Source organism: Neomonachus schauinslandi, chromosome 10 (assembly GCF_002201575.2).
Source record: "Neomonachus schauinslandi chromosome 10, ASM220157v2, whole genome shotgun sequence".
NCBI classification, from domain to species: Eukaryota; Metazoa; Chordata; class Mammalia; order Carnivora; family Phocidae; genus Neomonachus; species Neomonachus schauinslandi.
The window spans coordinates 80,929,104-80,952,580 of NC_058412.1; the positions used below are offsets into that span (position 1 = coordinate 80,929,104).

Sequence of the window (23,477 nt, forward strand, 5' to 3'; positions counted from 1 at the left end):
CCTCTGGAAGCGTAAGATGATGAATCTGTGTGTTGTCACTAAGTTCTGGCTAATTTCTTACTGAAGCTAATACAAACAGGCTTGTACTTGAGAAAGGATGAGCAAGGGCTTGGCAGGGGAGTAGGACCTCTTCCCCGTCCAAGGTGACCGGGCTTGCTGAGAGCTTGGACAGAACAAGGGTTACATCTTCAACAGTGCTGGCTTTGAGTCAGACTGCTTAAGTAAAACGCCTGGCACCACCATTTATAAGCAGTGTCCTCTTGAATAAGTGGGCCTTTGTTCTCTCATCTGTAAAATGGGAATGCTAACAGAACTTGTTCAGAGGTTTGTAATGAGGTGAACTGACATAATGCACACAGGGTGCTTACATAGTACCTGGCACAGAGCAGGGATCCTATAAAGGTTGACTGTTATTATATAAGCCCTCAGCTATTCAAAGGCCTTGCCATGTGTTTGTGTTTGCTGAATTTTATTAGCTTATTTAATAAGGCACTCTTTCTTTTGGGAACCACCTGAATTATGCATTCCTCCCTCATATAAATCTCAAAGAGGTACCCACTCATTCTGGGGCCGGTGACATTGTGGCTAAATGCATGGTTCCTGACCTGGCGGGGTCTCTGTTCTCTTTTAATAGGGGCACACAAATAAATAGACATGTTGTGTGTGTGTAAGAAACAGGTCTTTTTCTTGCAATGAATTGTGTTCATGATTACCCGTTTAGGTCTTCACTCAGAGAGCCCTTAGGTTTGTGTTCTTCTGCCTATCCGTGTGCTCGCAGTAGGAGGATTTTCCTAAAATAGCAGAAATCTTCTCAGGGTAAGGAGGACTCCATGCAGTGGTTAGCGGCGAGGTGCCTTTAGGGTCGTTGTAGCTCTGAAGTTAGGAGAATGTGGAAAACTTCACAGATCATGACCAGTGGTTGGCTTATAGCACGGTGATCACTCAGTACAAGGCAGACAGCTCACTCAAATTCTGTCTTCCTTCATTCTAGAATGCCTTCTGATAATGGAGTCCTTTGGTGCTTTCTAGTATCCATGTCTCTGTATTTTTTTATCTTTTTTTTTTTCATCACGATAAGTATAGTCTTTAATGCTCATCCTCTATTTCCCCCATCCGCCCACCCACCTCCCCTCTGGTAACCACCAGTTTGTTCTCTGTAGTTAAGTGTCTGTTTCTTGGTTTATCTCTTTCTCTCTCTCTCTCTTTTTTCCTTTGCTTGTTTGTTTCTTAAATTCCACATATGAGTGAAATTATATGGTATTTATCTTTCTCTGACTGACTTATTTTGCTTATTAGCATTATACTCTCTAGCTCAGTCCATGTCATTGCAAATGGCAAGATTTTGTTCTTTTTTATGGCTGAATAATATTCTATTTTATGTATGTACCACATCTTCTTTACCTACTCATCTATAGATGGACACTTGGGCTGCTTCCATAGTTTGGCTATTGTAAATAATGCTGCTATAAACATAGGGGTGCATATATCCCTCTGAAGTAGTGTGTTTGTATTTTTTGGGTAAATACCCACTAGTGCGATTCCTGGATCATAGGGTAGTTCTATTTTTAACTTTTTTTTTTTTTAAAGATTTTATTTATTTATTTGAGAGAGAGAATGAGATAGAGAGAGAGAGCGTGAGGGGAGGGTCAGAGGGAGAAGCAGATTCCCCGCCGAGCAGGGAGCCCGATGCGGGACTCGATCCTGGCCAGGATCATGACCTGAGCCGAAGGCAGTCACTTAACCAACTGAGCCACCCAGGCACCCTATTTTTAACTTTTTGAGGAACCTCCATACTGTTTTCCATGGTGGCTGCACCAGTTTGCATTCCCACCAACAGTACACGAGGGTTCCCCTTTCTCCACATCCTCACCAACATTTGTTGCTTCTTACGGTTTTGGTTTTAGCCATTCTGACAGGTGTGAGGTGGTATCTCATTGTGGTTTTGATTTGCATTTCCCTGATGATCAGGCATGTTGAGCATCTTTTCATGTGCCTATTGGCCATCTGTATGTCATCTTTGGAGAAATGTCTGTTCATGTCTTGTGAGCATTTTTTAATTGGATTATTTGTTTTTTGGGTATTGAGTTGTATACGTTCTTTATATATTTTGGATACTAACCCTCTATTGGACATGTCATTTGCAAATATCTTCTCCTGTTCAGTAGGTTGTCCTTTGGTTTGTTGATTGCTTTCTTCACTGTGCAGAGACTTTTTATTTTGATGAAGTCCCAGTAGTTTTTTGTGGGTTTTTTTAAATTTTATTTCCCTTGCCTCAAGACACATATCTAGAAAAATGTTGCTACAGCTGATGTCTAGTATCGGTGTCTCTTTAGATGGAACCTAGGATGAGCTGTCACCCAGTTCATACTGAATTTCCCTCTGAGGGGGCATTTGAGATGGGCAGGGGTAGCATTTCAGACAGAGAGGAGCTTATGCACACAGTAAGGCAAGAAGATAGCAAAGAGCAGGGCATGTTGGGGAAATTACAGACAGTCGAAGCATATGGTGTATACTGGGTGGAGAGGGGATAGGAGGTGAAACTGGATCTGCCCACTGAGTGAAGAGTGTAAAGAGCTTCAGCCACCCAGCTTAGGAGCACGGACTTGACCCTAGAGCCCTTCCCTTACCAGAGTGTGCGCACGTGCTCTATTAAAATAGATACCGTTGGAAGGGAAACCAGAGCTCTGTGGTCCCAGAGTTTTGAAGATTTTGGGGGAAACAGGAAAAGGGGTTTCTGTTCTTTAGGTGATCTCAGAGCCTATAAATATGTTGTGAATTTTCCAGAAGTGGAAACTAAGGCATTAGGATAAAGAAAGTGGAAGTAGGTCCAAGAGATACTCAGGATGAGGGGTTGAAAACAGTTGGTGACCAGTGAGATGGTGGAGTGGGGGGCATGGAGGAGGTGTGGCAGGGAGAGAAGGCCAGTGAGACTACAGTTTCAAGTTTAGCATTGTAGGCAATACCTTAGCATTTTAGGCACTAGAGCAATAGAGAAAACAAAACTGGTTTTATAGGAAGATAGTGGGTTTTGAATATATTGTGGACCTGTTCTATTTGTGATGCTGACAGGTGCCGATGCCCATAGACTACAAAGCTGGGCAGAGCAGAGAAGTTCAAGCCATAGGTATTGATGAAGACCTCCAGAGATAGTGGGGTCCAATGATGCAAATCACATTCACTTATACAAATCAATCAGTAATGTTACAGTGTTGGGAAGAAGGGTAGAGCCATAACTCAGCTCTTAAGTGTTGACTCTTCTATTCTGATTAGGATCGTTGTCAAGCTATATCTTTCCTTGCAGAATCACTGCTTGTGCAATGACTATGAATAAGTATGTGGAAGAAAACGTATCTCAGAAGTCGTACACCACCATCAAGTATTTCATGAAGATGCTGAGCAGCGTCAGTGAGACCCTGATCTTCATCTTCATGGGCGTGTCCACCGTCGGGAAGAACCATGAGTGGAACTGGGCCTTCGTGTGCTTCACTCTTGCCTTCTGTCTGATCTGGCGAGCGCTGGGTAATGGTGCTTGTTTCCTGAAGGAATATTCGGCAGCACTTACTAGAAGAATGGGGCTTGCTGCTTCCCATCCCTCCCCTTGGCTGCTGCTGCTTCATCTGCTTCTCCCTCTCCCTCTCCCCCGCTCTCCCCCATTCCTCATGGATTCTGTTCATCCCCAAATACCTTCATGACTTTGCCATAAGTCACACTGATGTCTCTTGGCCTCCCTGAGCTCACATTTTCAGCCGTTATCCCTGAACACCAAATGCCCGAGAGCAGAGGAAAAGGGGAAAGACTGTGGGGCTTATTAGACACTTCTCCCTGTCACAGAAGCACCGAGAATGAGTCTTCCTTCCTAGTTTCATGCTCTGGCCTCACACAGTCTGTTTTCTCTGGTTTTGCTTTTTGTTCTCAGGTGTCTTTGTCCTGACTCAGGTCATCAACTGGTTCCGGACGATCCCCCTGACCTTTAAGGACCAGTTCATCATCGCCTATGGAGGGCTCCGAGGTGCCATCTGCTTTGCGCTGGTGTTTCTCCTCCCGGCTGCTGTGTTTCCCCGGAAGAAGCTGTTCATTACAGCGGCCATTGTTGTCATATTCTTTACTGTCTTCATCCTGGTGAGTAAGCTTCTCTCTCCCGGCAGAGTCTCTCTGGTTACCGGGAGGAGACGAGATCGTTCAGGCTATCATAACGGACGCCTTCCACAAGAGGCCAAGTGGTGAAGGTGTGTTGCGGCTTTGGTAATTATGATGTCAGGGGAAATGCTGCTTCCTGGTGTCACCTGATTGTGCAGGGGCCTAAGGGAATCCAATCTGGTCACTTGGCCCACACGCAGGCATTTTTATTTAAGGAAACTCAGCTTAGTGATCTAAGCTTACTATTGGAAACTTATGAACTGAGCTCGCTAATCCTTGTCATTTGTCTAACTCTCTGACCTAGGAAATGTACTCGTTAAATGCTACTTGTGTGACGACCTTCCAACAGCAGTGTGACATTCGTTGACTGCATAGCAGTGTGTCCCTTGAAATGCTGGGATGCGTGACCACATGCTTAGTATCGGGAGGCAGAAAGTGTGGTAGGAAGACCACGGGCCTGTGTCAAGATCCTGACTTTGCCAATCAGTCTCTTTAAGTTACTGAGCCAGCCCTTAGGAGATTATATTTCGCAGATACTCATTTAGTAAATATGTATTAGACTCCTGCTATGTGCCAGGCAGTGCTCTAGGGGCTTAGGATCCATGAGTGAACAAAATGCAGAAATATCCCCATCCTAGATCCCAGAGGGGATGGCAGATGCTAGACACTAGACATGCTAACTGAGTAAATTACAGAGTATATAAGAAGGTGAAAGGTGCTCTCAGAATAGTGAGTGAGGGGGAGTTGCAGTTCTAAATAGAATTGTCATGAAAGGCAACAGTGAAAAAAATGACATTTGAGTAAAGGCTTGTGGGGGATAGTGAAGGAATTAGCTAAGCCAAAGAACATTCCAGGCTGATAGGACCAAAGGTATGCAGGCAGTATGTTCCTGGCCAGTGTAGCTGGAGGGATGGGGATGAACACAGTGAGGGAGACCCTAGGGTCCTAGATAGTATAAGGCCACACAGGCCCATGTAGGGGCTGGCTCTTCTCCAAGTGGAATGGAAGCCTTTGGGTTCTATGCAGAAGCCTGATGTGTTTTTGACTTACTTTGTAAAAGAATCACCCTGGACACTGAAGAATAGCCTGCTAAGAGGACAGGATAGACTTGGGAAATGTAGTGTGGAGACCAGTGCAGTCACCAAGGAGACCAGTGCTGAGAAGGAATGAGATCCTCGACTCCTACAGGATCCCCAGTGGGTTAGACATGGGTGTGAGAGAAAGAGCCATCCCTGAGGACTCCAGGGCTTCTGGTCCAAGCGGCTGGGAGGACAGACTTCCCCTCACATGAGAAGCGAAGGGTGTGGATGAAGGGATGAGACTTGGTTACAAGCATGCCAGCTTAGGTGTGCCGATTAGACGTGCAAGCAGGGGGATGAGTAGGCAGCAGGGTACTGGGTCTGGAGTTCAGGAGACAGCTGAGAGCTGACATTTGAAGCGCTGAAACTGGACAGGATGGTCAAGGGAGTGAATATATACCAAAGAAGCCAGTACACAGGACCAGGAACTGGTTTCTAGGGCAGCCCAACCTTAAGACACTGGGGAGAAGAGGAAGGCAGCCAAGGAGCCTGAGGGCAAGTGATAATGACAAAGGGGGAAAACCAGGAGGTAGTTTTTATTTATTTATTTATTTATTTATTTATTTATTTATTATGTATTTTTAGGAGGTACTTTTTATTTATTTATTCTTTGTTTTAAAGATTTATTTATTTATTAGAGAGAGAGAGACGCCAGGGGTGGGGGGAGGGACAGAGAAGGAGAGAGAAGGACAAGCAAACTCCACACTGAGCACAGAGCCAGACGCAGGGCTCCATCTCAGGACCCTGAGATCACGACCTGAGCTGAACAAAACCAAGAGTCCGGTGCTTAACTGACTGCCCAGCCCAGGCACCCCTTTAGGAGGTACTTTTAAAAGAAGAAAAATTGTTTAACAGTTCATCACAGAATGCTTTCTAGGTGCCTGACTCAGATCTAAGCTCTCTTTATATGATCACATTTATTCCTCATAGCAATTCTATGGCACAGAACTCTAGGAGTCACTGTTATTGTTCCCATATTACAGAATTACAGATGAGGACACTGAGGCAATGAGCCTGTGTGTCAGTGCCTCTCTCACGTCTACACAGATAGTAAAATGTGAAACAGGAACCAGTTTAATGTTAACTCTAAAGGAAGTGCATAGTAAGAGTTGAGTATTGTAACTCACTGTGCCCCTCCTCCTGCCACTGATCAGTTCCCCAAAAAGCAGTGCATCCTTCATCCATTCATACCTCCCAGGGCTGGCGACAGTGGGTTGTCCTATGAGAGGAATCCTGGAGAAGAATGCCTCAGGAGCGCCTGTCCTAAGTCAAGAAGTGGCCACTTCCTGTTATTGTCTTTGTCACCAGCACCTTCCTGCTGCTGGGGCCCATCAGTGATGGCTTTCTTGTGCCAGGAACTCAGACAAGGCCTTTTCCATATGTATTATCTCATTTCATTCCTCACAACAGACCTTTGAGAATGAGCCCCGTGAGGCTGAAAGAGAGAAAGGAGACAGACCCAAGGGCACACGTAAGTGAGTGACAGAAGCTGAACTTGAGCCTAGGACTCTGACCCACAGACGAGCTCAGACCTACTGAGCTCCGTTGACTTCACTCAGAGGACATTATTGACCAGGTCGCGGTTAGTAACAGTTTCAGTTATAGTAATACATGCTAGTTTTGGTTCAAATATCCCATGTCCTTCTTAAACTCAGGGAGACACCTGGGTGTAGAGGAGAAGCGAATGCTCTTGTCTTTATCTTTTTATTAAAGAGTTTATAGGATCCTTGTAAAAAGTCATCCAATTTGCTACTCCCACATTTTACCTGAGGCAAAATTGTGCATTGAATCCATTTTGCCTTGAGCCTTTTAATCTCTCTGGAGAATCCTAGGGCAGCAGGCTTGAGGGGAAAATTCAGGAGGGGGTGAGTGACTCATCGCCTTTCCTAGGCAGCTGCCCTGTCCTTTAGCACTCCCCGCGAGCCCTAGCAAGGCTTAGTCAGTGTTCTGGACTCCTCAGTGCTCGCAGAACTTAAGGTGTCAAATACAAAAATAGAACCATGTCAGTCTAGTGTAACTAGGAACTGGGTCATTTGGAGATGAATATATCAGCTGCTGTTATCCACACAAGTATTTCTCAGATATCTACAGTGTAGAAGTGGCCCCCTCCCCCAACATCATGGACACGTGCATTTGTAAAATCCAATAAAAAATGACAAAATAGGAAGATGTAATTCAGGAGAGCACATACAAAAGACAAGCTCAAATTTTTTTTTTTTTAAAGATTTTATTTATTTATTTGACAGAGAGAGACACAACACAAGCAGGAGGAGTGGGAGAGGGAGAAACAGGCTCCCTGCGGAGCAGGGAGCCCAACGCGGGGCTCGATCCCAGAACCCTGGGACCATGACCTGAGCCGAAGGCAGACGCTTAATGACTGAGCCACCCAGGCGCCCCAACAAGCTCAAATTTTTTAGTTAGTAGATTCAACAGAGACATAAAATGACATTTCTACAATCAGAACAAACATAGCATACATAGGAAAAAGGAAAGTATTGCAGAAAGGTATACTATTATTCAATGCATATGTGGACATAGGTGATTAATATAGAGTCTTGTTATTATACTCATATATCTTGGCTTTTGGGAATTGTAAATCAACCAAAAGATATAGGTGAAATTTAGATTCCCCGTCTTCAAAGCCTACACACCCACTTTGAATGAATAGCATGTATAGCAAAATTTAACAGAATTTTTGATGTGACAAATGAAAAATCAGAGGCCACAGACAGAATAGTCTAGATTTATTGGCTATATTTGGTATTGTAAGCATATCAAATTTACCTTTCAGAGATTTTGGGGGGGGTCAGTATTTGGAGTCTATACGCATACATCATGAGCAGTCTTCTCCTCCGATTAGGTTTAAGACTAACCTGGCGAAGCTCTCTCTGGTGCCCGTGGGGACGAGGAATTTCTGTAGTTCCATCCATAGTGTAATCTTCCTGCCACTGTTGTCTGGCCCACCCTTTTGTGTGCACAGATTGGAGACTAATGACCTGGCTCTTAAGTGGTTCTGGGTTATGAACACACACGTTCACACCCACACAAACACACACATACTCCCTTCAGAAAGGATCTTTTTTTCCAGACTACATCAATAATTAAGGAACTCAGGGAAAGAATCCTGAAAGAAAATACTTAATGGGTTATAAATATAGTAGAAATAATTAATTATAATCCATGCATAATATTTGCCTTCTGATTAAGGGCTATGCATTCTTTTTCAAGAGACAACTTTTATGTTGATGGATCTATCATTCAACTTCTAAGTGTCTTTCCCCTTGATTTCAACATTTCTTGTATGATGAGCTCTTCCATCCCTAATACTGTTGCGTTAGCACTATCTTCTAAAATAGAATTCCGTGTGACATATGGTTTATTATCTGACACCTAGACTTATAGTGAGAATTTTAACATTCCTTGAATCATGGTGTTAATTAGGAAAGTAGCCTCTTGATGAAGCATATTAACATGTTACCAGAATACAGTGTTGCTTGTGGAATATTGAATGAGTAAACAATTCTGATTCCTTGCTCATGTGAATTCATTTTCTTTTAGATAAGATTGGTAATATTACATAAAATGTAAGCTGTCTCTCATTTTAAAACTATATTTTAGATTGGGGGCAAGGTAGAGTCTAGTAGTAGGAAGCACAGACGTTGGAGTAAGGCTGTCCTGGGTTAAGCTTCTGGTTGATATTCTGATAGTTATTGTCTAGAACAGCTTCTCGATAATGGTACCTCCCTCCCAGGCAGTAGAGAAGAAATTTGTACGTAAACATAGTACTTGATGATTTAACCTGATGATTTGCTGTTTTAATTATAACATTAAGTAAAATGGCTGTAGAAGAAAGAAAAACAATGCCCTTTGATGTACATTTCTTTTCTTTGAAAAGAAAAATGATTGCAGAACAACTAACAATCTGGTTATTATTTAATAAATCCCTATGATCATAAGCAGATCCTCCGAATTCTGGAAATCCATCGGTGGTTATCTAGAAGCCCATCAGGTAGCAAGGTTGACTGGAATTCAAAAGAGGACAGTCTCTTTCTGCCTCCACCACAGATCCATGTTGTGTCTATTGTAAGTCATTGTCTAGAACTGTGAAGCATCTGGGATTTTACCCTATTTGCAAGTTAACAAGTTTAACTTGCCTGTAAAACTTCCATGGATGCTTGCAGAGGACACCTGACTCCTGCATCATAGACAAAGGGCTTTATTACTCATGGCCAAAGCAGTAGCCAGAGCTTCGTGTTGGTTTGGGTCAGTGTTCCACACCCCAGGTCCCCCCACCGAGGGCCCAGGATGGATGTCCCCACATGTGGCGGGTCGCATTACAGGAGACAGGCACTGAGCTGGAGGATCTATCACTCTGTCTCGAGGGTGACATTACCTCATCTCTCAATATTGCTTGTTGCAAATGCAACCCTGAAAAGTGGCCTGGGTAAAGGCAGTTGAAGCCCTGCATCATGGGCGCCCCCTGCAAGAGTGTGTGGGATACTCAGGACCCAGGGTGGGCTGGCCTTTCCCAAAAATCAAATACCTCTGGGGGCACCTGGGTAGCTCAGTCAGTTAAGCATCTGACTCTTGATTTCAGCTCAGGTCATGATCTCAGGGTCCTGAGCTCAAGCCCTACATGGGGCTCTGCACTAGGTATGAAGCCTGCTTAAGATTCTCTCTCTCTTCCTCTCCCTCTGCCCCTCCTCCCAATAAAAAATAAAAAAAATACCTCTGCTGACTTAGCCTGTCAAACTGGGGCGGTGATGCCAACTATTTTATAGACATTGTGCTTTCATTTGTTGAATGAGTGGTCGTGTTTAAGATATGTATATCGTGTAACAATGACACATTCCTATATTTAATTAGCATATACCATTACTAAGTGGAATTCAGTGGAACTAACAAAAATTCATTCTGGTCCTACAATAAAATGAGCAAGATGATCAGGGCTTTTTAAGATAAAAAATGTAGGTGAGTAATTTAGGATGTAAGAGAAAGCACAAAGATAGTTGCAAGGGCTTGTGACTAAGCAACTAGGTAAAAGAAGGTGATGTTTAATTTAATATCAGTGGAGTATTGGGTTTGAAGCGTGGGGAATCGGGTGTTTGGTTTTGGACACCTATATCTTGGACGTGCCTATTGCCTATTAGACATCCAAATAGAGATATTGACTAGGCAATTGTGTGTATGGGTCTAGAATTTATGGGAGAAGCCAGAGTGGGAAATAGAAATTTGAGACTCACTGGTATATAGATGGTTTGTAAAACATGAGTCTGGAAGAAACAATTCAGGAGTGAGCATAGGGAGAGAATAAATAAGGAGGCATACCAATATTGAGAAGTCAAGAAAACGTTCATGAACCAGTCGAGGAGAATGAAAAAGGTGAATAGTAAAATGGGAGAAACATCAAGAGGGGCTCATCCACACAAGTGAAGAGAGTGTTGAGGAAGGAGAGGGTTCTAGCAACTGTGACAAATGGGGTGCATGGTCAGGCAAGGTGGGAACAAAGAGCGGACTATTGTATGCAGCAAGTCCGTGATGAGTGGACATCTTCACAAGAGTGCTGGGGTCAGATGGTGAGGAAACTCCCATCAGTTGGATTCCAGGGAGAAGGATAAAGAGAGATTGGAGACAGACAGGAGATAGAAGGCAAGTCTGCTGAGGTCTGGGAGAGGAAAGGAGTGGCCGCAAGAGGAGAATATGAGCCAGAGGAGGGTTTTGTTTGTGTTTTGCGAAGATGGGAGCCAGAGTAGCATGGCTGAATGCTGGTGGGACAGTAGAGAGAAACACTGATGGCAAGGAAAGAGAAAGACATGATTCAGGGGAAGAGACAGACGTCTGAGAGCCAGTTACTGTGCAGTGTGGTTAAGTCCGGAAAGAAGGATACACAGAGGCCGCGAGACTGTGGCGTGAAGAGCGTGAGCACCCCCCGAGAACACTTTTATGGTTCTTGCCCACTTATCCCATTCAAAGATAAATACCACCTGTTAAGCCGGGCTTATGATCTCTATAATTAAGTTTGTAATGTGAGCAAGGCCTTACAGAGGATATGGGATAGCGGAGCAATGATAGTGACTTTTTGTTGTTGTTGTTAGAGAGTTTCTTTGAGTTTTTCTGGACACTGTCTACTAGATCAGCAGAGAAATGTAAGGCAGTTCCTCCCACCTTTTTGTGTGTGTGTGTGCAAAATTTAATGAAATAAAAAAAACCCAACCAAACAAGAAATCCTTTTCTTCCAAAAGCTCAAACCAAAAGAATGCTCATTACTTCATCAGACAGCAGTTCTTTTTTGTGTCTGCAGAAGCGGGCAGGTGGAGATAGAGGTTGCACAGGGTGGAAAAAACAGAGCTCACCGGGCTGGCTGCCTGGTGGTGCCTGCGGTTAAATGATTCCCTTCCTTCAGGTCTGGCCCCGAGGTGTTGTGCGTATTGTGCCAAAGCCAAGTGAATGGGGGAACCCATCACTTGCCCTTTGCAAATACGGTTTTCAGTGGTTTGATGGAAAACCAAGGCGTTTCCTTATTGTTTTAACCTACACGGATGGTGACAAGCTGTTTTTCTAAGGCATATCAAAGGTTGCTTCGCAGGTGACCTGAACTGGAAATTTTCCAGTGTGGTTAAAATAAGGTGCCTTCTCAAAGGTTAGCTGTTGTTTTTGTTTTTGTTTGTGCTTTTCCTTTATTTCTCCCAACCCAAGACCCAGGGCTCCTAGAGGATAGCACCCAGCCTGGGGAACTTAATATGACGTTCGCAGATGCCAGGTACTCTGCCTCCAAAATAGATGGATTGAGGAAGGAAGGAAGAAGGGAGGGAGAGGAACCTATCAGATCATTCCCGTTGACATGACATGACAACTGCAAATACTTCAAAGAGCAAATAGGAGACTCTGAAAGGAGCTGTTTAAGTAGAGGTTGTTCAAAGACAGTGTCCGTGATCCGTTGCATATAACCAATAAATTGTATTAGTTATAAACTACAATATGTTGTATTTTTAGAAGCTGGGGTTACGCTAGGTACCAGGCCATACTTGCTTCCTGTAGTTGATCAGTGTTGTTTTATTTGTGACAGTGCCCTAACCTCTAGATTATCTGTCCAGTGGAAGGAGTCAACATCCGGATTGGGGCCTGTGTCCTATCTTTATTTCTATGTCCCGTATTTACAACTGCTGGGCCCTCACTTATTTTTTTTCCTAAGTGGATACTGATAGGGAAAAAGCATGCAAAACAACAGTTAGCGTCCTTAGAACACATTATATAGTTTCAAAATTGCATTGATTTTGTTGATTTTTTTTTTTTTTCCTGGAGTGGTTATTAAATCAGTGGCTTCATGGAATCTGGAGTTCAGTGGAATCACCCAACTCCGTAAACCATGTTTATACCCATTTTCATTTACGTAAGTTAAAAATGACAGGATACGTGTTGATTAGAAAACTGTTTATTACCTCCTGTGTTATTTCAAAGTGACAGACTGAAAAGCAAATAGGATGTAAGGTGTGTCTTCTACTAAATTTGGTCAAAATCAGTTTACACTCCAGAAGGTTAAAGTTAAGCTTAAAAATGCCTGAAGCCGGATTGATGGAACACAGTGAATGACTTCCCTTAAAAAGTGTGTGTGTGTGTGTGTCACAGTTTATATTATCAAAAGCATTCCTGAATAAAGACATGCAGAGAGGTAAGATGAAATCAAATGCATGACAGGGAACATATCTCAATGTACCTATCCCTCCCCACCCCCCCAAAATCCACTTACTGCCCCCATGCATGTGTTCCCCATGCCAAGAAGGGCCAGCCACCTGCCTACCATGCAGGAGTCTTTGGGATCTTCCTTGACCCCATGTTCTCACCCCCTCGTCACTTGGCCTGTTTTAGTGCTAGTATCTCGTAATTTTAAGTATATTAGCTGATTGTTTTGATATCTAAGTTCTCCTATCATTCTTACTTTGCTAAATTTTCCTGGTTACTTTTACTGCCCCCGACTAATTTAGAGCTGACTTCTCAAGTTCTGTTAATAAAAATCCTTTTGGAATAGGTATCGGAATTGTATTGCATGCACTGAGATAAAATTGTCAACATGATATCGTTATGTAATCCCATCCAGGAAGTGTCTTTTTAAAACCCAGATCTTTTGAATATCCTTTTAGTAAGTTTTGTAGTTCTTTTTGTGAAGATTTTATGCATTTCATGATAGGATTGTATATTATATATATACATGGATAGATTATATAAGTGTATATAGTTAGTGTCTGTATAGTATACTATATATATTTTATACATTATTATATATGAGTACACACTAATATATATATCTATTCTCTCTCATGTAGGTGTTTATTCTGTTTCTTTTTTAAAATTAGCATATGGGACGGATTTGTATATGTTGATATGTCTAATCACATTATTAAACTTGGTATTTTTAAATGAAAAGAGATTGTCTTAGATATTTTAGGACAAAAACTAGATCACTCATGAACAACAAAAATCTTGTTATTTCATTTTTAGTATCTATACTTCTACCTCTTTGTTTCTTATTTAATTTACTGGGACATGCAGAACTGTGTCAAATAGCAGATAAAGAGTATCCTTGTGTTATCTCTAGTTCTAATGGAAAGGCTTTTAGTGTTTAATTATTAAGTCAGATGTTCACTATAGATTTCTGGCAGATGTTTTTTTTTTTATCATGTTAAGGAAATTTTTCTTCTTTTCTTAGGTTACTAAATAGCTTATGGTTCTCTCCACTTTCCAAGTTCACAAACGTGCCCAAACCCCTCTGTACCCTTTCTCACTGCTGATTCTTTGCTCGTGGTTGGTCCCCGCTAAGATATGCTTCTGACATCTTTTAAGACTACTATTCACTGTTCCCTCTCTATGAGGCCTTTCTGGACTGGCTTCCTGTGTCTCTCTCATCCTTCCTTTTGCCTACTCTGTAACTATTTTTGGCATATCCTTCTCCCTATAAAACTACAAAGGCCTAGAACTGAGTGCCTTAACTATTTATCTTTGTATCCCAAATGCCAAGACCCTAACATGTGTCTAGCAGAAGTACCATTAAAATGGTCTTAATAAATTAATGAATATAAGAATTATTGAAAAGTTTTCTATGGATAATGCAAGTAGGTGATTCCTCTGATTTGGATAATACTTTATTGTTTCTTGGAATTTCTTTCTTTCTCTATTTCTTAGAATTACTTAGAATTAGTTTGCAATTTCTTGAACTTTGTCCATTGTTTGGTTTCTAGTAGCACATGTTGGGTCATGGCCCTATGAAAATGTGCCAGTTATTGGAGAGGAGGAAAAATAAAGTGTTACATGTACTGTATTAAATCTTGAGAGGAGGATATCTTTTGTTGGTTATCAAAGCTCAGGAGAATAAAAGTTATTCTTGAATTTTTCACTTAATTCTATAAGAAGATACACTATTTTTTTTTTCTGTGCAGGGAATTACCATCCGACCACTGGTGGAATTTCTCGATGTTAAGAGGTCCAATAAGAAGCAGCAAGCGGTCAGTGAAGAAATCCATTGCCGGGTAAGTGTTAACGTAGTAATAATGATTTAAGTGATAAAAGAAAAACTTGTTGGATTCAGTCGACAGCTTGACATTCTGGCACTCATTTCTTGAAGGAGAGGGAAGTGGCAGAGGGTAAAAGGGAGAGAGGGCCAAGAAGGACTTGAGTCGGGGGGGTGTGAGCACAGCCGTACAGTGGCTTCTCCAAATTAACCTGCTAGACCTCCTGGGAATGGGGGAACAAGGAATCCCTCTGTTTTTTAAAGATTTTATTTTAGAGAGAGAGAGCGAGCGAGAGAGCATGACCAGGGGAGGGGCAGAGGAAGAGGGAGAGAGAGACAGAATCCCAAAGTAGACTCCCCCTGAGTGCAGAGCCCAACTCGGGGCTCAATCCATGACCCTGAGATCATGACCTGAGTGGAAACCAAGAGCCAGATGCTCAACCAACTAAGCCACCCAGGCAACCCAGGAACAAGGAATCCCTCTTGTTACTTCCTTCAATCTGAAAATGTTTCTACTGGAAAATTATCACCATATTTCATATTTTCCAAAATTATGAGCAAACTGTTATGATGAGAAAAATAACCTGAGAATTGCCTATTATTAATATAATAAAATCAGTGTATTTGGAGAGGAATCATTGTTTCATTGCTTTTAGTAAAAACAAAACAAAACAAAACAAACAAAAACCCAGCAACAGAAAAAAAGCAAAAACGGTCAGGGTCTTTGAAGTGTAGGCATGATATAAGTAGAGTGCAAATTACTGATTTCAGGTAAAAATTAATCAGTAGCCTACTTTTTCTGTTTTAGTTTTTTGATCATGTGAAGACTGGGATTGAAGATGTTTGTGGACACTGGGGTCACAACTTTTGGAGAGACAAGTAAGAAGGTCTTATGCCATTATAGTATGAAGGGGCTCTGGCTCACTCTGGAAGCAGGACTTACTGACCTGTGTTATTTCTGTGTTGCAAATCTTTCCTGTATTGTGCTGTAGTATGTACTTTGAGATAAAGTTCAGCAATCACAGAGACCTGGAGCAAGATGGAAGCTTATCTTGCTCTTCTGTAAAAAGCCAGAACTCTGTAGGCAATGTAGGTGTAATAGGTGAGCTCTGCTCCACAGACTTGTCATGGTCCCAGGACGCTTCTGTCCTGGTCAATCCACGAACCACTTCCATTTCCAAGATTGCCTTTTAGACCAGAATGGCTGCTCCCGCGTTAGCCATCGTGCGCACATTCCAGGCTACACATAGGAAGAAAGATAATGAAGAGACAAAGGATATGTACTAGCTTCCTCCTAACTAGAGTTACCAGAAGCTTTCACACAATTCTTCCAGTTACACACATGGCCTGGCCTTCTGTGGCCAGCACTCAGTCATGCGGGCTCTTCTCACTGCAAGGGAGGCTGAGGAACATAGTTCTATTTGGTGAAGCACTGAGGGTTCTGTTACTGTTTGTTGTCCCACACATGTCGAGGGGCTTTGTCAAATGCAGAGCTTCGGAGCACCTGACAATATAAATAGACTAACAAGTATTTTACAAATAAATTTTAAATACAAATATTATAACAAATAGAAATAAATATTTTAAAAGCTGCACTTATATGAAAGATTATGTGTGCTTATATAATGTGTCTATCTATCTCTGTTTGTTTTTAACCTTTAAAGGCTTTGTGGTAGGGGTGCCTGGGTGGCTCAGTTCTTAAGCGTCTGCCTTAGGCTCAGGTCATGATCCCAGGGTCCTGGGATCCAGCCCTGCATCGGGCTCCCTGCTCGGCGGGAAGCCTGCTTCTCCCTCTCCCACTCCCCCTGCTTGTGTTTCCTCTCTCTCTGTGTCTCTCTCTGTCAAATAAATAAATAAAGTATTAAAAAAAAAAAAAAAAGCTTTGTGGTGGATAAATAAGATTCAGTGTCTCTCTTCAAGGATCTTTTTTTTTTTTTTTTTAAAGATTTTATTTATTTGAGAGAGAGAGAGCACGCATGTGCGCGAGTAAGAGTGGGGAGGGGCAGAGGAAGAGAGAAAGAATCTCAAGCAGACTCTGCACCGAGCACAGAGCCTAATGCAGGACTCGATCCCGTGACCACAAGATCATGACCTGAGCCGAAAGCAGGAGTCAGACACTTAACCGACTGCGCCACCCAGGCGCCCCTCTTCAAGGATCCTGTAGTTGAAATGGGCAAGGTACACTATCCAGGCAGAATTAAATACATGTTTTCATATAAACTGAAAAACAGACTTTCAGGATTAATTCGGACAGCAGGGTTGGGGACCACGGAGCACAGGAGCCAGCTCACCCAATCGCCAGGAGCTGACCGTGTGCCTCTCCTCCTGACTTCATATTCAGTGCCATCCACATGGGTAGCCGGAGTCGTGTTCCATGTGCCGTGGAACTGACAAATGCTATAAACCAGGGCCTATTTTTTTCCCCATAAAACAATTTGTTAACATTTATCAGCACATCACTGGTTAGGAAAGCCTTTTGAAGGAGACAGACAACAGATTTAAACTATATTTTGGTAGATTCCTCTTACTCTCTTGCCTTTGCTTTCCTAACTTGCTAATAGATGCCTTCCCTCCCCCCTGCTAATTTATGTGAAGTTGACCAACCTACCAATTTATGTAATTTAACATTAGGGAGGTTTTGAGTGCTTACTGTTTGTTCACATGTTCTGCCATGATGCTGGATTATAGGAGAAGTATAAACCATGAACTCAGGACTCTAAAATTTTGCAATATAATAAAGGCAACACAGCAATGGGGGTGTGTGTGTGTGTGTGAGTGAGTGCTATCATTAAGTAATAAGATGAGTTACAGAGACTCTAAGTGCTAAAACACCCTTTACAAACCTGACCACACTGTTTACTAATGTAGAAAAGCCTCTTTGACCTAGCCTTACTTTATAAGCAAAGAAAAAATAGTTATTTGTATGGCGAGAGCATCCAGTTAGCTATGTGGGAGCACAAAGTAATAAAGCAAACTAAAATCTTCATTGCTAAAATAGGGGGGAAAAAAGGACCATTTATCTTGGGCAGGATTCACATTTTTGCAGGCAGGGGGTGGATGAAAGAACCAACCCTACCCAGCTGCACAGTACTCTCTACGCACTACCCTGCTTTATGTCCTCGGGACCTTCCTAACAAAGACGGGTCCTTGTCTTTGCCAAGTCAGCGGTTCAGACTTTTCTGCCTCTCTTCCTCTGTTTTTTTTCTCAGCCAGGCCCGTTTTCCACCTACCTCCTCCCTATCCACCCGATCACTTTTCTCCCTCCTCCATCAGTCCTTCCCTGGAGGGACAAGAGAGAGCAGTCACCCAGGACAGCTGGTTCCTTTCCAAAGTGGAAATTGGGTTAAGGATTTACACCACTCCTCTGCCTCCCAAACGGGGATATAGACGTGAGCAGGTGTAGGAATCAGGTCAGCATCCCTGGGGCAGTGTTAGGAAGAAGTCGTGGACCCTGTGGTCATGTGGTTTTGGTCTGGAACCTCAGGTAAAGGAACGTCAAAGAAAGTCTGGTTACATCCTGTCTTTCAGGCAGAGATACTCTGTTCTCTGGGGTACATGAGTCTGTTCCAGGCAAACATCTAGAGGCTGCCAGGCTAATTGGACTATAAATACTAAAGATGGCAGAGCCAAGTCTGATTTCACGTCTAAAAGGTAATATTGCTACGTGTCTCAGGTTTTTCTCTGCAGTGTACATATTTCACCCAACCCCTGTATATTTCCATGCATGACATTCTCCAGGTAAATTTCAAAATAATTCCCTGGATTGTCAAGCCCACTGGATATCACAGGTAGAGCAGGGAAGTGTGTGTGGGTATGGAGGAATTTGGTGCTGACGCAGGTCATTCTTAAAATTAGCTCTGCTCAGATCCTATCTCTGGTATGTACATAATTGTTGATGTTACTAAAGATCACATATAAAGAAGTGGATTGTTTTAGGTATGTTGGGTTTCTTTCCATTTCCTCTGGAATCCTTAATGCTGTGGCTTTCTAGTGGTCTTGCCAGAGAATTTGTGAGGTAGCTGATCCTTTGAGAAAGGGTAAGGCTTAAACCTTTGAGTAGGGAAGTTTCTCAAACTTGGTAAAAGGAGTCTCATGAGGGCGAGAGAGAGTGCCTAGGTGTAGGTTGGCAGAGAAATGAAAGGCGTGAAAATAAAGCAAAGAAAGTGCACAGTTCCTATAAATTAGATGCCCTTGCCCTTAATGCTTATTCTTTCTTTTGTTTCTCTCTAGTGAAAAGCCAAAACAATAATAAGAATAACAGAAGTTTAAAAAGATGCGTTGCTGCCAGGAGTCCTAGCCCAATGAGCCTCGTGTGAAATTCAGAATAAACATAGAAAAAACTTGGCCCCTGTTTCACGTAGTGGCCAGTCAAAAGGAGGACTCTTTAATTGTTTATTGCCCTCCAGTGTAGAACAAAGGGCTAGTACCAAGAATGTGGGTTCACATCGTTCCTTTCATAGCACGGGTGTACCTATAAACCTCCTTGGGCTTATGGTAATCCCCATAATGCGTTTTTTTTCTTTCTCAACAAATATTCATTGCATGCTGTTTTGCTTACCTATTGGCATAATAGTGTTACATAACAAACCACCCTGATACTCAGCTGCTCAAACAACAGTGACATTATTAAAGTGCATGAGTCACGCACGAGTCTGAGAGTCCAGGCTCTGGGCTGCGCTGGGCTGCTGTGGACTGGTCTTGCTCATGCTTCCCGGGGTTGGTTGGTTTTGTCAGCTGATCCCGGCTGGGCTTCTCTGATGTGACTGGAGTGACTGAACTCTGCTTCATGTGGCATTCACCTTTGTCCGGGGACTAAGGAGTCACTCCACACATATCCTTCTCATGGTAATTATAGAAACAAAAGAGGTAAGCTTCAATACACAAACCCATTTTAAGCCTCTGCCCCAATTGTCATGTCTGCTACAGCCCACTGACCAGAGCAGGGAACAATATTGAGGAAATAGGACAGCGCAGGTCACCTGGGCCGTGGTGGAAGGACATTGCCAAGGAATAGGGCAGACGGTGTGGATACGGGGAGGAACTGAGACCAAATGATCCATTCTACTATCTGTGTTTATAGTGTGCCAGGCACTGTCCGAGGCACTGGTGATAAGGGAAAACTGGGAAAAAAGCAAATCTCTGCCCATATATATCATTCTAGTGCTAGGGGACAGAAAGTAAGATAAATTATAGAGCGTGTTTGAAAATGATAATTGCTATGGAGAAAATTAGAGCTGGCAGGTAGAATAGGAAGCTCAGGGGGTGGGACAAGGCATGCAGTTCTAATGGGATGGATGGGAGAGGCTTTTCTGGTAAGTGACTCCAGAGGAAAGATTTAAACTGAGCCCTGCAGGTGTGTGGGGGAAGGGTGTTCGTGGTGGAAGGGATACTGGGTATAAAGGCCCACGGGTCGGAGCAGAGCTGGCGAGCTTCCAGGGCAGGAAGGACACCAGTGAGGCTGGATGTGAGAAGCGCACTGCTAAGAGACGCAGTTCCAAATTGTGTAGGGCCCCCAGGTCATTGTGCGTTTACTCAAGTGAGATGCAGGGTTTTACATGGTTTGACTTATATTTTATCAGGCTCACTCTGGCTTCTGTGTCAAGGGTAGTCTGTAGGAATGCATGGTGGAAGCAGGGAGACCAGTCGGGTGCCTGTTGCCAGAATCCATTAAGGGATGATGATGTCTTGGACCGGGGTAGATCCAAGAGGTAGGAGTGTAGAAGTAGTGAGGCATGGTTGGATTGTGTGTGTGTGTGTGTGTGTGTGTGTGTGTGTTGATGGTAGAACTAGCAGAAATTGCCAATAGAGTGGATAGGAGTTGTTATAACAAAGTACCACAGACTGGGTGGTTTAAACAATAGAAATTTATTTTCTCCTATTGTCTTTTTTTCTCACAGTTTTGGGGACTAGAAGTCCAAGATCAAAGTATCAGCAGATTTGGTTTTTTCTGTGGGCTGTAAGGGAAACATTGGTTACAGGCCTCTCTCTTTGGCTTGCAGGTGGTCTCCTTCCTGCCTCTTGGTGTGTTTGTGTCAAATTTCCTTTAGTCATAGAGACACCGGTCATATTTGATTGAGACCTGCCTTCATGGCCTCATTTTAACGAAGTCGCCACTGTAAAGACCCTGTCTCCAAATACAGTCGCATTCTGAGGTGCGAGGGGTGAGGACTTCAATCTGTGAATTTTTAGGGGGACACAATTCAGGCCATAACATGGAATGTGAGAGAAGGAGAAGAATCAAAGGTGACATCAGGGTTTTTGACCTGGTGGAGTGGTCATTAACTGAAATGGCGAGGACTATAGGAGAAAATGTGTTCAATCTGGGAACATCAAGATTGAGAGCTGGATATCCAGGTGGGGATGTTGACTAGGCAGCTGAATAGTCATTTCCGGGGCTTGGGGGCGAGACTGGAGCAGGAGATACAGATGTGGGAGTCACTGGCACAGAGAAGCCATTAAAATCAGGAGACTGGGCAAGATGGCCAGAGAGCAAGTGGAGGTAAAGAGGGCCAAGATGGAACCCTGGGCACTCCTACATCAAGAGGCCAGAAAAAAGAGAAAGACCCGACAAAAGAGGCTGAGAAAGAGGCAGGAGGGAGCCCAGGGGTGTGTCATGTTCTGGAAAATGACGTGTTAAGCAGGAGAGGTCAGGAAAGGTGAGGGCCAATGACTGGCCATTGGATTTATACTGTGGGGTCACTGATGACCTCAATACGAGTAGCTTCAGCAGAGTATTGGGGGCAAAAGCCTAATTTGTGAACATTCAAGAGAAAATCAGAGAGGAATTGGAGGAAGTATTTACACTTCTTTTTTTTTTCTTTTTAAGATTTTATTTATTTATTTGACAGAGAGAGAGAGAGAGAGAGAGACAGTGAGAGAGGGAACACAAGCAGGGGGAGTGGGAGAGGGAGAAGCAGGCTTCCTGCAGAGAGCCCGATGAGGGGCTGGATCCCAGGACCCTGGGATCATGACCTAAGCCGAAGGCAGACACTTAACCGACTGATCCCCCCTGATGCCCCAAGTATTAACACTTTTGAGTAATGTCGCTGAAAAGAGAAGCAGCAAAATTGCAAATGTTAAAGATATACATATTTTAATCTATAATTAGTGGATTATTAGATATATGTATATCATGGCTATATACAAAAATGTACCAGTAGTATCATTTATATACACATATATTTTATATACACATATATTCAGGTATGCACATATAAAAATATATATATTGAGCAGACAAGCAAAACACTACTACTCAGTTTTTCCCTGGGTGTGGTAGAAATGATGGTAAAAACAGGCTTGTGTTTTTTGTTTTGTTTTGTTTTGTTTTTCTGGTCAATGTAGTATTAATTAACTGAAGCTTGGATTTTCTTTATTTCCAGGTTTAAGAAGTTCGATGACAAATACCTGCGGAAGCTTTTGATTCGGGAAAACCAACCCAAGTCAAGCATTGTGTCTTTGTATAAAAAGCTGGAAATAAAACATGCCATCGAGATGGCGGAGACGGGGATGATAAGCGCGGTTCCTTCCTTTGCCTCTCTGAAGTAAGTACCATTTTGCAAATAAAAGTTACTACCACTAAGTCCGTCTTTCTAGTTTTTTGACACCAGTAAGAGTAACAAATTTCACCTATGTCCTAGACCTCACGGAAGAATGAGATTCTGGTTAAACTGTGAACCCTAGAAATGTATACCTTCCTTTACGTCACCCCAGGTCGCATCATGTTGTGTTATTTTAGAACTGGCTGGTCAGAAAATACTTTGTCATGTTTAAGACGACTGTGTCTTTGTTATATTTTCTTTTCTTTTCTTTATTTATTTATTTGAGAGAGAGAGAATGAGAGACAGAGAGCATGAGAGGGAGGAGGGCCAGAGGGAGAAGCAGACCCCCCCGCCGAGGAGGGAGCCCGGTGCGGGACTCGATCCCGGGACTCCAGGATCATGACCTGAGCCGAAGGCAGTCGCCCAACCAACCGAGCCACCCAGGCGCCCCTGTTATATTTTCTTGCGGTAACTCATTGCTTTGTTAAGGTGCCTCTTTAGCAAGCAATTTGGAATGGAATATCTTGATGTGTGTGATTGTAAATATGCATGTAATTATATAGATTTCTCATACAGTCATAGTTTAAGGCTTGTAGAGAACATTAGTGATCATCTGGTACAGGGATTCTCAACATAGGCTGCATATTAAAAATATCTTAAGAGCATTTAAATAATACCCATACCCGGGCCTTACCACCAGAGATTTGGGTTTTACTGGTGTGGGTGGGGCCCGGATATGGGTATATTTTATTTATAAGTTCTTCAGATATTTCCAATATGCAGTCAGGTTTGAGAGCCACTGATCTAGTCTGTCTCCCTACTTTTAAAAATGAGGAAATGAAGATTCAGAATGTAAAGTGACTTACCCAAAATCTTATAGCAAATCCGTAGCAGAACTGTAAACACTCAGTTAACAGTAGGTCATTTTATCATGTAAACATCCATCCTTCCCTGCCACAAAAATGACAGAAATTACAGGTTCTGCTGATTTCTTCCTTCACTGATGAGCTTGAAGTACATTTAAAATACATGTCACCTAATTAAAATGCTATCTATGGGAGAGCTGAAATGAGACAGGAAACTCCAAATCATTGTACCAGTACAACGAGGAATTTCTTGGCCAAGAGTCAACAGAAAAGGGAAGTCCAAGAAGATGGAACTGGCATTTAGTGCCCTTTTCTCCCTGGATCACAGAGAAATTATCTGAGAGTCTAAAAG

General features: G+C 42.8%; 1 protein-coding gene across 1 annotated transcript in view; it reads left to right on the forward strand.

Moving 5' to 3' along the window:
* SLC9A2 (solute carrier family 9 member A2) overlaps nucleotides 1–23,477 on the forward strand; it is a 96,546-nt gene that overhangs the window by 60,385 nt on the left and 12,684 nt on the right. The window contains exons 4-8 of the mRNA XM_021680285.1: nucleotides 3,302–3,519; nucleotides 3,917–4,119; nucleotides 14,648–14,737; nucleotides 15,527–15,597; nucleotides 22,101–22,262. Of these exons, the coding sequence (XP_021535960.1) occupies nucleotides 3,302–3,519; nucleotides 3,917–4,119; nucleotides 14,648–14,737; nucleotides 15,527–15,597; nucleotides 22,101–22,262 (744 nt within the window). The remainder of the gene's footprint in view (nucleotides 1–3,301; nucleotides 3,520–3,916; nucleotides 4,120–14,647; nucleotides 14,738–15,526; nucleotides 15,598–22,100; nucleotides 22,263–23,477) is intronic.